This window comes from Thermobia domestica, chromosome 17, assembly GCF_964235325.1.
Source record: "Thermobia domestica chromosome 17, izTheDome1.hap1.1, whole genome shotgun sequence".
Lineage (NCBI taxonomy): Eukaryota > Metazoa > Arthropoda > Insecta > Zygentoma > Lepismatidae > Thermobia > Thermobia domestica.
The window spans coordinates 176,946,149-176,963,559 of record NC_137470.1 but is presented as its reverse complement, the minus strand read 5'-3'; the positions used below and the strand labels follow the sequence as shown (position 1 = coordinate 176,963,559).

At 37.0% G+C, this 17,411-nt stretch overlaps 1 protein-coding gene across 1 annotated transcript in view; it reads right to left on the bottom strand.

Annotated features, from left to right (window-relative positions):
- Window positions 1-17,411, bottom strand: part of LOC145673828 (uncharacterized) — a 101,975-nt gene that overhangs the window by 44,378 nt on the left and 40,186 nt on the right. The window contains exon 3 of the mRNA XM_081743600.1: window positions 1,407-1,493. Within this exon, the coding sequence (XP_081599726.1) occupies window positions 1,407-1,493 (87 nt within the window). The remainder of the gene's footprint in view (window positions 1-1,406; window positions 1,494-17,411) is intronic.

The following is a 17,411-nucleotide window of genomic DNA, read 5'->3' as shown; positions in this document are numbered from 1 at the left end:
AGTCTTGCACTATTATCTAAAAATATAATCAGAAGTAAATGAATTAATTGCGAATTATCTTTAACTCTCAAAGAATCCACTTTAATTCAAAACTGTGAATTGGTCTACACACAATTCAGACGCTTTATTCTTTTAAAAGACGTAGATGTCCAAGATTCTTTTTAAAAGGCTGTACATATTCCTGTATTGAAGATAAGGACTTGTAAGGAAAAGTGAAATCTGAGATTGCAAGCTTTAATCAGTTTTCAAAAATTATAATTCTCAAAAATTGTGACTACAACAAGAATTTTAGGAAAACCAAAAACTGATCAAAATATTGCGACCTTGGCCAATAATTCGTTTTTAAATCAGGGGCTACAAACGGTCCCTAAATCAAGTTTTCGTGTTTTGTACGGAATAAGCAGATCATGTTAAGTTAAAGTGATAGTTTGGGTTTGGCTACACTATATGTAGTTCTCCAGATATAAGGCCTACAAGAAAGTTTTTGATTGAAATATATTGGATCTTTTGACCCTTATCCGGGCAAGGCATTTTTGTAACGTAAACGGACAACCGGGGCCTGTGAGGCCCAGTATATATTTTAAGTGCAGAATACACAAAATCAATGCCTATTGTCACTTACTGTTTAGACTAGTCTAGAATGTAGTCTAGAATGTACCGGTATATATTTTTGTCAAGTAGCGAAACTTCGTGTCACGCTTTTGTAAGCCAAGCAGAATAGCAAATCCGGTCCAGACATTTTTGTAACGTAAACGGGCAACCGGGGCCTGTCAGGCCCAGTATATATTTTAAGTGCAGAACAATCAAAATTCAATGTCTGTTGCCGCATACTGTTCCGACTAAAGGTTACAATAGTCACGTGTTCAATATATAATAATGTGACAATTTGATCTAATATTTGACAGGAATTTCACTAAAGTTATACGGGGCCTCCTAGGCCCCGGTTGCCCGGTCACGTCAGGAAAAGATTTTCAAATTAAAAAAAAAAAAAAAAAAAAAAAACATTAGCTTTACCAACTCGATATGTTCATGATTTTAACTTCGACGAAATATAGAAGAATTCAGTATTTTATGTCTTCGAAATATGTATGGTTATTGAGAAATTTTAGAAAAATGAAGCTACTGGGCCTGGTAGGCCCCGGTTGCCCGGATAAGGATTAATCCAAAAAATATATAATTAATGAAGAAATCTTTTAAGAGTTGATTAAATATTGAGTGTTATCGATCATAAGAGATCATTTAAACAATAAAAACAATTGCGGGTTCAGTGCCAAAAAAAAAAAAAAAAAAAAAAAGAGCCAAAATTTGTCCTGAAACAGAAAGAAGAACTTTAGGTTTCCGAAATTTAACTGTTGTACATAGAAATTAAACATAATCATCATAAAATTGTTTTGTTATTGACTTACCAAGCTCTTCCCGTGTTTTCATTTCATCCAACATCCATAGATAACTGCAAAAAACTGATTGTCTTTGTTCATCTTCGTATGTGGAAGCTGAAAAAGTGTTTTCTAATATAAATACAAAGTGCTTCGATTACAAAAAATTAAATATACATCATTATTATTAATAATAACACTAGTCAACAAATTTGAACTTTTTTTCTGCCACATGAGAGAAAACACCTGATCTTAAAGGAACTTTGGCCGCTGAATTCGAATCTGCAATCCGTTTTTCCTTTTAAACGCACAGTTTTCCCGTGACAGAGGGATTTTCGGGAAATTTCCCCCCAAATTTTCCTTTTTCTTCATTTTTGTACCTCTAACTCGGGTACCCTTAGGCATATAAACATACAAATTATATTCTAGGTTAGCTTGATCTATACTTAGTAAACCCCGTAAGTTTCATCTGAGTCGCGTCATTCTTCATTGAGAAATAAATATATTTCTATAAATATATGCTATGTGTACTGTCCATTTTACCATATACAATAGGTGGAGAAAAATCACATGTAACTTCCACGGGAATTACAATATAAGCAAGGTTTATACTTCATTGAATTTGTAATGAAACATACTTTACAATGATGTATACACCATGTCCGCCATTTTTATAAGAGGGAAATTCTAGAGGGATTTTTCGGGAAATTCCCTAAAAAAGTAGATTTTTTGTCTTATGTCACTGTTGATATTGTGCCGGTGCTGTGTCATCAGTTATAACTCAGAATATGAAATAAATAAATGCAATTAAATGGGGATGGAACTGATGCACAACACGGTACTTATCTGTAAAATTATGGTTGAATTTAAATAAGATTTAAATGTTTCTAATTTAGAAAATGACTAGTTGGGGAAAAGGGTGAGAGAAAGAGTAAGGTTATGATTAAAAGATAGGAATGAGCACTAGCCTGATAGATTCATCGAGACTGGCGTCGTCCTGGTCATTTGGAATGATGAATATCTGGAGAAGTCTGGATTAGCTGAAGACAGTCAACATTTGAATCTTAATAGTGATACAGAAACGGGAATTGCGCCAGATTAATCCTATTAAAAAACTGATCTTTAACTCCAAAAGTATACAACAAAATTCTTAGTTTCCACGCCTTTTAAACGTTATTCAAGATAGTAAACAAAAAAATAATAATGACCTTCAAAAACAAATATCAATAACTCACAATGGATCAAATGCACAACTGCTTTACAAAGTATGAAAATAAAACATTTGTACTTACAATTAATTCTTTCTTTTGTAGTGACAGTCACTTTCTCTAACTAAAAACCAGCAGTAGTCGCCCATCATATGAGGATCCCATTTACCTTGATAACGTTGCTCCATTTTTTGAATGTCCTGATGGAAACGTTCCCCTTGTTCGTCACTTACAGCCCCTATATTCTCGGGGAAAAATTCCAAGTGGGAATGAAGAAAGTGAATTTTCAGGGACATTCTACATCCTAACCTTTGATAGCTATCCAAAAGCTCTTGAACCAATTGACGGTAATTTTCTGCCTTATGATTCCCAAAAATCCATACACCACTTTACTGAAAGCTCTCCAGGCGGATAGTTCATCATTATTTAACTTTGTCTCAAAGATGTTGTCCTTTAATAGTTTCCAAATTTTGGGCCCGACGAATATCCCCTCTTTTACTTTTGGAAACTGACTTCTAAGGTACGCAAAACCTTCTCCATTCTTGTCCATAGCCTTAACAAAGTTTTTCATTAAGCCTAATTTTATATGTAAAGGCGGCAGCAGAATTTTTTCTGAATTAACTAAGGGAGAATACTTAACATTGTGTTTCCCTGGCATATATGTTTCTCTTGGGGACCATTCTTTTTTAATGTAGTGTGATTCAGTTGCCCTACTGTCCCACAAGCAAAGAAAAGAACAGTATTTTGTAAATCCTTCCTGAAGCCCCAGTAATATAGCAATGACCTTTAAATCACCACAAATTTGCCAAAAGTACTTGTTATAATGTATCACAGCTAAAAACACAGACAAACTTTCGTAAGTTTCCTTCATCTGTACGGAATATGCCATTGGAATTGATGGTTTAGTGTTCCCATTATGTAGCAAAACAGCCTTTAGTGTAAACAACCTCCATTCTTCAGGGATGTGTTGGAAACCTAGTGCATCCATTAAACCATCTATATTTGTACATGTACAGAGGGAATTTTGCATTATATAGTAACCTGAAAATTGTTCATGTCGGTTTCTGAAAATTGAAATTCTGGTGGTAGGAGCCAGTAAATTCCATTCTTGAAGTCTCGATCCGTGCAACTCAGCTTGTTGCTTACTCAGATTTAGATCCCTCACTAAGTCATTCAGTCTGGACTGGTTAACAAGAAGAGGTGTGTTTTTGGTTGGGCTATAGTTTGGATCAAAGGAAGTTGATGGTTCGGGCAACTCATCCACTTGCTCTTCTGCTGGAGAAGATTCTTTTGACTGTGCGTATGGATCAGGGATTGGGAGTTCAGGTCCATGTTGTATGGGTTTTAGAGCGGATGGAACATTTCGGTACTCAATATTAGATTTTGTTCGTTTAGAATGACCCCAAATTTTTGTTAGACAGAAATAACAGTCTTCAGCATGACTGGTTGGTTCTCGCCAAACCATTGGCACCGCAAAAGGCATAGCTCGAGTTTTATCGCCACTTTTCCACTTAATAAGAGTAGAATAGCATGTTACACAGCACACATGGGGAGCCCACACTTTGTCTTGATCACCCACATGACACCTAAAATAGCTATAATAAGCTTGTTTTAACATTTCTGTTAATGCACGGCGCTGACTTTTCACAGTATATTTTCCACACACGTAACAGAAAGTGTTCGGTGAGTTTATACACGCACGCCATGATCTTTTCATAGCGGAGAAAGAAAACAAACACGCACACGCACTTACGACCACTTGTCACAGGTAAATCCAAATTAAAACTAAACCTACAATATGCATGCAGTTATACAACACTTCCTTATCTATTTGCCATGGACCTGACAATTTATCAGTAGAGTCCGATTTTGCGCAGCTTTATTGCATCAGCTAAACACGTGTTGTTGTACAGCTGTATCAATGCAATCACATGCCAGGTTGTAGAAAACCACAGACCTCTTACTCCATGTAGTATACTCTCATTTTTCGTATTTGTGCCTGTATGGGTAAATGAAATTGTTTTTTTTTTCTTTCGGTGCAAAGAACGCAACATCACATCTTAAAATAAGTAGTACAAACAACATACATGCAGCTATATTTATTTCTCTAGAAATAATAATGCTATTGTTCTGAAACTTGCGAGGTTTCTTAAGTATAAATCAAAGTTTTATATGGTGTCATTTTTGTATTTATATTTCAAGGGCCAGTGGTACGAAAATTTGGAAAAAAAAGTATATTTTGAGAGAATTACTCAGCCCTCTCCCCTTGTCATGCAAAAAACTGTGGGTGATGGAGAAAAACGGATTGTACTTTCGAATTCAGCGACTAAAGTTCCTTTAGGATCAGATCTTTTCTTATCTATCTTTTCTTTCATGTGGCAAAAACCTTGTTTACTAGTGAGCTGTTGATTTATTGAATTGATATAAATCTAGGCGCAATTCTCGCTTCTGTATCACTATATGAACAGTGACATGAGATAAAAATCAACTTTTATAGGGAATTTCCCGAAAAATCCCTCTAGAATTTCCCTCTTATAAAAATGGCGGACATGGTGTATACATCATTGTAAAGTATGTTTCATTGCAAATCCAATGAAGTATAAACCTTGCTTATATTGTAATTCCCGTGGAAGTTACATGCGATTTTCTGCACCTATTGTATATGGTAAAATGGACAGTACACATAGCATATATTTATAGAAATATATTTATTTCTCAATGAAGAATGTTGCGACTCAGATGAAACTTACAGGGTTTACTAAGTATAAATCAAGCTAACCTAAAATATAATTTGTATGTTTATATGCCTAAGGGTACCCGAGCTAGAGGTACAAAAATGAAGAAAAAGGGAAATTTTGGGGGAAATTTCCCGAAAATCCCTCTGTCACGGGAAAACTGTGCGTGATAGAGAAAAACGGATTGCAGATTCGAATTCAGCGACCAAAGTTCCTTAAAGATCAGCATTCTTCTTTCATGTGGCAGAAACCTTGTTGACTAGTGTAATAATCCAGGAAGGTATACCGAGAATTGATCGAAAAGTTACATAAATATATTTCTGGGGTCTCACATATACTCACCACCCGGTAGTTTTTCAACAAAATCGTTGGGCTGACGTAAGAGTCGTAGGGCACAACAAAACCACCCGCCAAACGGTCACAGGGATCTCACTCGATTAGTCAGTGTGATGTTCATGCGTGGAATGGGGAACGCCGTCAATATGTATCAGAGTTTGATAGGGGCCAGATTGTGATGACAATATGGCGGGGAATATGCATCTCGGAAATAGCACACACTGCCGCAGTTATTGTCTTGAAAACATACGAAAACGAGGGTGATACCAGTCAACAAATAAGCCATAAGTAGGGACGTGAAGTTTTCGTTTTAACGATAACATCGGAAACTTGGAAAAGGCAAAGTAAAGTATGTATATATACCTAAACATATGATAGAAGGCCGTTTTTGGTGTTTTTAAATCGAGAAATAATGCAAATTTAGTACTTTTTTTTTTTCAAAATAATACTGAAATGCACCGCATAAAGCGATTGATTCGCGAAATCGCCATGCTAACCGGTAATACTAATAAAATAACACAAGTTTCCATTGCAACAAAATGTGATTCACAGGAGATAATCAATCCTGTTATTTTTTGACCGGTTGGTTAGTGAAAGTTTACCCCCAAGATTTTGCTGTCTGTGCTCTTGAAGCAATATCTTTCCCAGTTTGCAACGTTGATTCTGAAAGATATTTTTCAGAATACAACTCGATAGTCATGATAAGGAAGCAACACCTTAAGAAGAAAATGTGGAAATATTGACAAGTTTGTCCTTTAAAAAATAAGAAACATTGAATAAACTATAAATTCGCTGTTAAGTGAAGATGCGTGTTGATAATGATATAAATTGCGTTTTAAATAAGTATACTGTGAATTGATTTTTTTGAAGTGAAGAAAATGTTAAGAAACACTATGCTATGATTGCGTTTTAGATAAGTGTATTGTGAATTGATTTTTTTTTTTTTTTTTTTTTTTTTTTTGAGGTGCAGAAAATGTCAAGAAACTTCAGTGTTGTTTTTAGTCGATATATGTATTCAAATCATACATTAAATAAATCCAAGTATAGGAAGGATATCGAACCAATTTTTAAATAAATCCAAGTTTAGGAAGGATATCGAGCCAATTTTTCTCACAAGGGACGTATGCGAACCGTGACAGCTAGATATTTATGAAAATTGGTACTCTGACTAATTTTGGATCGCTAATCATTGTAATGATAGTCACTCGGTGCGGAAATGCCTTGTTTGCCCGCTACGTATAATACGGTTTGGGTACAAAACCTCGCGGCCAGAACCTCGCGGCGACAACCTCGCGGACCAAAACCTCGCCTGGCCAAAACCTCGCCTCCCAAAACCTCGCGGCCCAAAATCTCGCCAGGCCGAAACCTCGCCTGGCCAAAACCTCGCCACCCAAAACCTCGCGGGACAAAATCTCGCCGGGCCAAAACCCCGCGCCTGGCCAAAACCTCGCCGCCCAAAACGTCGCGGACCAAAATCTAGCGGGGCGAAAACCTCGCCTGGCCAAAACCTCGCCACCCAAAACCTCGCGGGCCAAAATCTCGCCGGGCCAAAACCTCGCGCCCCAAAATCTCTCCTGACCAAAATGTAAATGTTCCAACAGATGATAAGGATGACGGTATAAAAGACGCTGTTTCAGAAGAAGTATCACGGGTATTTGACCAAGTCCCGCGATACCATATGAAAATTCTATTTCTGTATTAGAGGATTTCAATGTGAAGGTAGGGCGACAGGATGTTTTTAAACTGGTTATAGGGAAAGAAAGTCTGCATAAGGAAAGTAATGACAACTAACGAGGTTAGTTTCGTGAACTTTGGAACATCCAAAAACTTAAAATTTTAACAAAAATCTAATAATATTTATGAAAATATGAAACAATATATGAGTTTTTACGACGTCCCTTGATTATGTGCTATAGGTTAAAGGAGACGTAGATGACCAGGATGAAGGAAATGATCGAATAAAGAAAGTGGGAGGAAACGGGAATAACCCGAGAAAGCCCACGCACACGATGTTTTGTATCTTATTATTATTATTATTATTATTATTATTATTATTATTATTATTATTATTATTATTATTATTATTATTATTATTATTATTTGTAATGTGGAATTGCATATTAGGAAACACATTGGGTAAATTTTAAAGAAAAGTTTCATTCGCAGCGAGGTTTTGGCACGGCGAGATTTTGGGCGGCGAGGTTTTGGCCCGGCGAGATTTTGTCCCGCGACGTTTTCGGCGGCGAGGTTTTGGCCACGCGAGGTTTTGGGCGGCGAGGTTTTGGCCACGCGAGGTTTCGGCCCGGCGAGATTTTGTCCCGCGAGGTTTTGGCCACGCGAGGTTTTGGCCCGGCGAGATTTTGTCCCGCGAGGTTTTGGGCGGCGAGGTTTTGGCCACGCGAGGTTTTGGCCCGGCGAGATTTTGTCCCGCGAGGTTTTGGCCGGCGAGATTTTGGGCGGCGATGTTTCGGCCGCGAGATTTTGTCCGTATACCGTATAATACATATACCAAGCAGTTACCAGGTAAATCTGTGCCGAATTATATCCCAAAAACGCAGTAAAAACGCAGAAAATGAAAAAAAAAATGTATGCATGTTACCTGATATCTACAGAAAAGTGACACGTGATCAAGAACATAGTAGAAGTGTCGCACAAGCAGTGTAGCCATCCCAACACAAACTTATAGTTTTTCAAATAGAAAGTATACCATTTTATGGCATTAAAACATTTGGCATAAAACGTGAAAGAAAATAAGCAAGAGATGGTTTATCAGTGTTCCAAATAAGGGAGAAAAAATGAAATGAAATCTTTAACGTCTCGAACCGTTCCCGAGAGCTATAGTGTCCCGAGAGCTCTAGTGTCAAAATTTGGTAGAATTGTCTGCTCGAATAATGTTCAAGTTAGTACAAAAATATGCATCAACCTGTGCTAACTAGAACCTAGTTTTGCATTATAATTGCATAATTATGAACCGTACTTCTTAACACTGTTTCCATAATCACAGGTACATGTGAACCGATGCTCACTTTGAGCAATTACAGCGCAACACAGGAGGTTGATGTTTCTCACACTTGTCTTTCATCATGCACACACCACCATCGCTAATATGCCTGCTTCCGCGGACAAAATGACGCGTGACCCCTCAAATTGTGCCCAGCTTGGAATCAGAAAAATGCAAACTTAACTTGTGTTGGGCGCTTAGCACATATTTGTGCATGGTTTTCGCACTTATTTATTTATAACATATAACTTGGCAAGCATATTATGAATGTGCACGTAGCATATTATGAATGGACAGGTAAGAAACCAAGAATGCAGGAGACGTCAGATCATAAGTGAAAAAAAAAAATGGATTTTAGCGCTCCTCAACTTTACCTATGCTAACTGGGAAATGTAGGCAAACACTAACAGGGGAAAGGATGTAAAAGACATTAGGATAGCATTTTCACGATGAAATACGTATAATTGTTGAATTAATTTTCCCCATCAGTGATGATTCCAGAAGTTTTTTTTTTCTTTTTTCTGATGGTGGCGAATTCCAATATACTGAGGATGAAATATATTAGTAAAGAAAATACTGGGAATCCACATTGAGTACCATAGATTTTGTGATCCCGAGGGAATGTTATGGTTATCGGGGAGAAATGCCATCGACTCATCAATGAAATCATCACTGGTCCCCTGAAATCAATTCTTAAGCTAATCTAAAATCTACTACCAATATGGTAACACCAAGTACCACTCGCTTATTTTATTTGAGGTAGAATTTGTTAGTCCACTCTTTAATCTCGTATTCAATATTTGTACTAGCGGAAGCAAAATATCCTGCAATCTTCTTCCAGGAATTGGTATATATTTTTAAAATTGGTTGCCATTTAATATGTCATTTAGTATCGCTTAATCAGCTCAACGGATTCGGTAAACTCATTAACATACTCAAATATTTTGTCAGCACGGAGCGTATGCATTTTATACAACATAAATTGCTACTGGCTAGCAAAGGGTGCGTTGAAGCATCCCTAGCCATCCTCTTGACTTACGGGGAGGTTGCGGGCTTGTTATATCCTGCGGGAGAACTCTGCAACGCAAATTATCACGTGTCCCGTATGTCCCGTACGTAGACCCTAAGTGGCATGCAGAATAACTATGCATACGGCCCTAAATCTCTTGAACCGTCCTACCGATCTCGATCAAATTTGTAACATGGATGAGGTTCAAGGCTGGACTGGTTTTAGGCTATTCACTTTGATGCTAGAACTGAGGAGAGGGGGAGGAAGTATAAAAAATAAATAAAACTTAATAACTCATGGACCACTCGACCGAACTTAATCAAATTTTCAACATAGATGAGGTTCAGGCCTGGTATCGTTTCTATGATTTAAATTTGACGTAGCAACGTAGGGGAATAGAAGGAGGAGATATACAAATATCAATTTATATTAGACTGAAAGTGACTATTTTTGTAACTTAATAATTCTTGAACTATCCGACCGATCTCAATCAAAGTTTCAAGATACATGAGGTTTGGATCTGGAAACATTTTTGTAATTTCACTTTAACGGTAGATCCTAGGGAGGGGGAGTGGAGGGGGACGAATAAATAAAACCTAATAACTTTTGAACCACCCAACCAATTTCGATCAAATTTTCAACATATATGAGGGTCGGGCCTTGGGTGTTTTTATTGTTTGACTTTGACGAGCCAACCTAGGGTTGGAGGAGGAGGCAAATATATGTAAAATAAATAAATAAATAAATAAATTAATTAATAAAATAACATGACTGCCTTTGTGACTTCATCACTCTTGAACCACCCGACCGATCTCAATCAAATTTTCAACATACATGAGCTTAGGTGCAGGAATTGCTTTAGGCTAATCACTTTGACGATGCAACGTGGGGGAGGGGGAGAGAAATTCAAAAAATGATCGATATTAGTGTTTTAACCATAGTTTTCGGGGTCGACTAAAGAAACAGTGACACTTCTGATTCTGTTTCAATCCAAGTTCAGCCCTGACAGCTGAGGAAGGGTGAGGATACAACGTAGGGGAGGGGATAAACATTTTAAATGATCGAAAATGACTAATATTAGTGTCGAATCCATAGTTTCAGGAGTAGCTGAGATTAACAGTGACAATCTGATGCTGTGTGCCACAGCACGGAGGAGGAGAGGGGAGCTATATATTAGGGATGGCCAAAATTTTCCGGAATCCGGAATCCGGAAATTTTGTTTTCCGGAATCGGAAAATTTACTTTCCGGAATTCGGAAAAATTCCGGATTTCGGAAAAATTCCGGAATTCGGAAAAATTCCGGAATTCAGAAAAATTCCGGAATTCGGAAAAATTCCGGAATTCGGAAAAAATCCGGAATTCGGAAAAATTCCGGATTTCGGAAAAATTCCGGAATTCGGAAAAATTCCGGAATTCAGAAAAATTCCGGAATTCGGAAAAATTCCGGAATTCGGAAAAAATCCGGAATTCGGAAAAATTCCGGATTTCGGAAAAATTCCGGAATTCGGAAAAATTCCGGAATTCAGAAAAATTCCGGATTTCGGAAAAATTCCGGATTTCGGAAAAATTCCGGAATTCAGAAAAATTCCGGATTTCGGAAAAAATCCGGAATTCGGAAAAATTCCGGATTTCGGAAAAATTCCGGAATTCAGAAAAATTCCGGATTTCGGAAAAATTCCGGATTTCGGAAAAATTCCGGATTTCGGAAAAAATCCGGATTTCGGAAAAATTCCGGATTTCGGAAAATATCCGGATTTTGGAAAAATTCCGACATTCGGAAAAAATCCGGAATTTTTCCGATTTTACTGGATAAAAATTCTGGAATTGGCCATCCCTAGCTAGTAGCTGTTAAAAGAAAAACACAATAATGAATATATATACTGTATTAGTTTCTTGTAGTTGGATATGTCTTTATCACTTACGTAGACAATTGCTGCTGCAGTTATTTACTGCTTTATGAGGAAGGTCTTATTTTCACACACAAAAAAGTCGCCGGTATGTCTGAAACATTATCGCGTTCCCACCTGCAGCTGCTCCAAAGCACTGCAAACTACTTTTTAACCAGACGAAAGGCAGTGAAGGAAAAGAAATATCAACAAATATTGTAATAACATTCGCTTATTGTCAACATACCTATGTACAGTAAATACAAATTTATAATTTTTCACTTTACGAAGTATACAATGTAACTGTTCAATAATTAACATAAGTAGACATTCATTAATTTATATTAATATAATAATTAATAAAACTAATAAGCGGGTGATTGATGACTCAGTGGTAGAGTTTTCATCTATGGTATTCTAACCCAGGACATGTGGGTTTTGGATGGCTAATTTTGTGTTCGAAAATTTTCCCGGTGGTACTCTTGGTTCCCTTTCTTGTATTTGTTCCATCATCACTCCTTAAAGAATTTAGTTTATCGAAACTCTATAGCCATATATTCATTCTGTCCGTCAGTGAAACAAACAGTCTCAAGAACTATCTGATGGATTACCATCAATTTTGCCCACGATGTACAGAGTCAATAGTTAAGAATCGAGTTCCCTGAAGAATGTAATATTCAAACCGGAAGCGGTACAAATCAACCATTTCCTGTTTTAACGTTAATCATTATATAGTAAATATGGTAATAGATAGCGAGAAGCGGTTTCCAGTAATCGACATATATAACATTCATGTAGATAGAATGTTACCCAATTTGTGCATCTGCTGAAAATAATGAGCTTATGTTAGGTATTTACAGAACACTTTCCGCTTTAGAAAATGCGTGCTTGGTAAAGAATGTAGAGAATTAGCTGAGTCAGGCACGTAGCTAGAATATGGTAATACGAAGGGGGGTCTGTCACGAAATACTGTGGTTAATTACCTGGGGCTCAATCATTCTAAAATATTTTATTGACAACATATATTGGTTCGTTTAGAGAAGATTTCTAATGAGGGGATGATATGAAATACTGTGGTTACACACCAGGGGCTCGATCAATCTAAATATTTACTGACAACATGCCCATATTGATTGGTTAGGACAATAAAATGAGGATATGTTAGTAAGTATTTTAATAAGAAGCTATGAAGAAATCTCGAGCAAAAGAATATAAAAAAGTATTGAAAAAGATATAGTCTTCCGAGGTCATTCGAACGGTGTCGAGAATTTTGCGCCTGGGAAATTTGCGCCCTACCTCAAGAACAGGGAAAATTGCGCCTGCGATGTACCTCCACCGGGAAGTTTGAGCCCTGCGAAATAAAAGAACCTATTCGAGCTTACGCATTTGCTCGGAGGGGCTGACATTACAGCATAAACAATCCTCCCCCCCCCCCACAGCCATGCCATTTGTGATTTATTTTCATTGTGGCTATATAAGGGGAGAATAAACTTCAATATAAGCCAAAATAACACAACGGATCAACGCAATCACTGCTTCTTCCAGAGATGATTTTGGGGGAACCCTGGCCTCCCCAGAGCTCTCAGAGTGCCCCCTCAGAGACCAAAATAATACGTTTATAATATAATAATAAATAGAATAGTACCAGCACTGACCCCCCTCCGGAATACTAAGTGTGCCCCCCGGAACATTTTTTCTGAAAGAACGACTGAACGCAATTGTGTGTTTGAAGTGTAATTCCAGCAAGTAAACACATTGTACATAATTTTCTTGATAATATTACTGAACTGATTTTACATTCACTTTACATTTTCTTTTCTATATTTTGTGTCCTGAAAAGCCAAACAACTCGCAAGAATTGTGAACAGAAATATCTGGGTAGAGCCAAACAGCCTTTTGTAGATTAAATTATACTCTTTGATTATATTAATAAATAATTATATATCAGTCATTTATACTTTTATTGTAAATTTTGTAGTATAATGAAAAATTGTATTTGTATGGATTGCCCTTTAGTGAACTAAAATTGTATTTTTTTGATTTGTTCGGAATATTATAACGGATGGAGTAATTCACTGAGACGATGAGAGACAAGCCTAATTCAAGTGTGAGTGGAAGTTACTTTTCACAATACAGAAATAAGTTGAATTGTAGGGCGCAAACATCCCAGTGCAAATATATAGCCGGCGCATTTCCCCCTCTTTTTGGGGTAGGACGCAAACATCCCAGAGCAAATATATTGCGGGCGCATTTTTCCCTATTTTTGTGGTAGAGCGCAAATTTCCCGGGCGCAAAATTCTCGCATTCAAGGAAAATATAATGTCCGTGAAGTTGACAAGCCACTTATGTCAGACCCCAATTTCGACTTTAAACGTCGCTAGTGCTACGTTAGTGTTCGATAGTGACGCAAATTGTTAGTACTCCACAGATAAAGTGTGCTTTTTAAATCATGGATATAGGTCTTCTAACTGCATGCCAACACGCCCACTTCTAAGAATCATCTCAAAAATAAGGTTAACCATTAGAGTAAGTAAGTGCTCATTAGTGCCATTAATATTAACGTTAATACCTCCATCGTACGGCCCTTGGAGTAATAATATGACTTTAACAACTTTATACATCAGGCTCACCTTATTAAAATTAGCCAAATGAACATGATAACACCACGCGAACATAATGCGCAATGTGGATGTCCCCTGACGTGCCCAAGTTAGTTACTTTTTTTTTTGCAACTATTGTTTATCTGTTATTTATTGCTAGTCTGCAGAGTAGTCCTTACATTAATATGCCATTGTCCTTGATAATCATTGCGTACAGTATTTACAAGCAGTTTGTTATCACTGTTAGAAGATATCAAAAAACAACAGATAAAATCTACCACTTAACGGTTCATATTTTTCTTTTACAGTACATCAACGATTGATAATAATAATAATAATAATAATAATAATAATAATAATAATAATAATAATAATAATAATAATAATAATAATAATAAGACTATTCCAGCATAAAAGTTATCAATTGCATCACACTGGCAACAAGCGACGCATATTTTAACTTCATAAAAATTCGTTTCTCACGGTTTTCTGGAGAACTACATATGATAACATCTTCATTATGTCAAGTTGTTTATCTCAGTGTGATATATGTCTTACCTCTGGACAATATCATAGTAAAACAAAAATTAAATATTAGGAGTACATCGTACTTTTGGACTACATCTCATTAACCATGGGAAGATTGAGTAGTGTATACTTTAGGATGTAAGTTTCAGCTTAACTTGCATCATACATTCTTAGGATTACAAAAAGGAAATTTGTTCGTTTGCATTTGAACAAAATTCTTAGGATTACAAAAAGAAAAAAATATTTTTTCCGAATTCCGGAATTTTTCCGAATTACGGAATTTCCCCGATTTTACTTTCCGGATTCCGGAAAGTAAAAATTCCGGAATTGGCCATCCCTAATTGAGATTGAAAGTTGTTTATTTATTGTATTCCTTAAACTTCAGCTCCCGGCACGAATAAGCAATCCAAAGAATTACTTGCAGACCCGAGTAAGCAGTAGAAGTATGAAACAATAACGTTAGAGGCTTATGCTAGTGATGGTATAAAGCAGTGATCCGCAACCGGGTTATATGCCGGTTAGGCTAAAGGAGACGGTGAGTATGAGAAATGAATGAAGAAAGTGGGAGGAAACGGGATAACCCCGAGAAAACCCACGAGCACGGTGTTTGTCCACCACAAAGTCCACACGGCGCGAGCTGGGATCGAACCAGGGACCGCAAGCACCGGAGGTGAAGCTCTACCACTGAGCCACCGCGCCCCCATTTAGTAATTTAGTAATTTATGTTGTGCCGCGAGGAGCAAAAGGTTGCGGATCACTGGTGAAAATAACTCGCAACAACTAATCAGTTTTAATGTCAAGGAACGAAAGGAAAACAAACAAGATTGAAAATTGCTTGAAACAAAATAGATTGAAGAACTAATAATAATATATGTGGATTTTACATCTTTGGGTATACATTGTCGCTGGATAAAGGTTTGTTGAACGTTACAGCTTTCGACCCGGGTGCTCAACGGTTTGAGTACATGGGGCCAGTTGTGGAGCTGGGCATCAATTTAGGGGAAAAAATGAAAATACAGCGGCGTTTGGAAGCTTCAGATTTTACAAATGTGTTAACTTTTTTTCACTAAAATTAGATACCAAAAAAATAAGTTTTCTAGTCGGAAATACACAGTAATAAGTAGTTGTAATATAAATTCAAAATTTTATTGCTTTTCCATTTATATGGAAATTTTGAGAATATCCTTGTGGCCCGTGCACTAGGATTTGGGCATGTCTGGCTTATCATTAAATTAAATGTCTCTGTTGTATTAAGCGTAGTTCGGGACATGTATAAGGGATCAACGAATTTAAGAAAGGCTATCAACCTCGTGCCTATATATTAAAGAAAGCTGACGGAACAGTTCTCACGGACACAGATAGCATCTTAAATAGATGGAAAGATTTCTTTGACGAATTGCTTAACACGCAGCCAAAAACTAATGTGCATGGAGAAAGGGAAATACACACCGCAGAACCATATATCCCAGAACCTAGCCGAATAGAAGTAGAAATCGCTATAAAGAAATTAAAGAAACACAATCTCCGGGTGTAGAGGAAATTCCGTCTGAGCTATTTTTAGCTGGAGGCGAAAAGTTGTGGAACAAGATACACAAACTCATTCTCCTTAACTGGAACAAGGAAGAATTGCCACGAGAATGGAAAGAATCAATCATTGTTCCAATTCACAAGAAAGGCGACAAACCCGACTGTAACAATTATCGAGGCATTTCTCTTCTGTCAACATCCTATAAAATCCTCTCAAACATTCTATTAGCAAGATTGACCCCATACGCAGATTAAATTATTGGAGATTATCAGTGCAGATTTAGACGAAATCGATCAACTATCGACCAAATATTTATCATTCGCCAAATTCTCGAAAAAAAAGTGGGAATACAATACCCCGGCACATCAACTCTTTATTGATTTTAGAAAGGCTGACGACTGGGTTAGGAGAGAAACATTGCACAACATTCTTACAGAATTTGGAATACCAAAGAAGCTAATTAGATTAATTAAGATATGTTTAAATGAATCCCAAAGTAAAGTACGGATAGGAAAATTTTTGTACACGAGCTTTCACGTCGAGAATGGCCTGAAACAAGGAGATGTGTTGTCGCCCTTATTATTCAACTTTGTCCTGAAATACGCTATAAGGAAAATCAAAGATAGCAACCAGGGCCTAGAGTTGAATGGGATTCAACAGGTTATGGCGTATGCTGATGATGTAAATTTAATAGGGGATGATAGGAGAACAATAGAAAGAAATGCAGAGGTCTTATTAAACCCTTGTAGGGACATGGGTTGGAAGTAAATGTAGAGAAAACTACATGGAAGAAGGAAAAATACGTGGAAGTTCGTCGGAATCGTAATACGGCAAATTATGGATGCGTTAAAATATCAAATAATACTTTTGATAAAGTGGATACTTTCAAATACCTGGGATCAATATTAACAGGCGAAAACCATATTCACGAAGAAATTAAATGTCGACTAAAAGCAGAGAATTCGTGTTATTATTCAGTACAATATATCCTGTCGTCGCGAATTCTATCGAGGAATTTGAAGCTTAAAATATATAAAACGATAATCATGCCTGTTGTTCTGTATGGCTGTGAAACATGGTCGCTGCTCGGAAGAAAGAACATAGATTGAAAGTATTTGAGAACAAAATCCTAAGACGAATATTCCAAGAGAAACGCGAATGGGGAATGGCGGAAACTTCATAACGAGGAAGTACATAATTTATA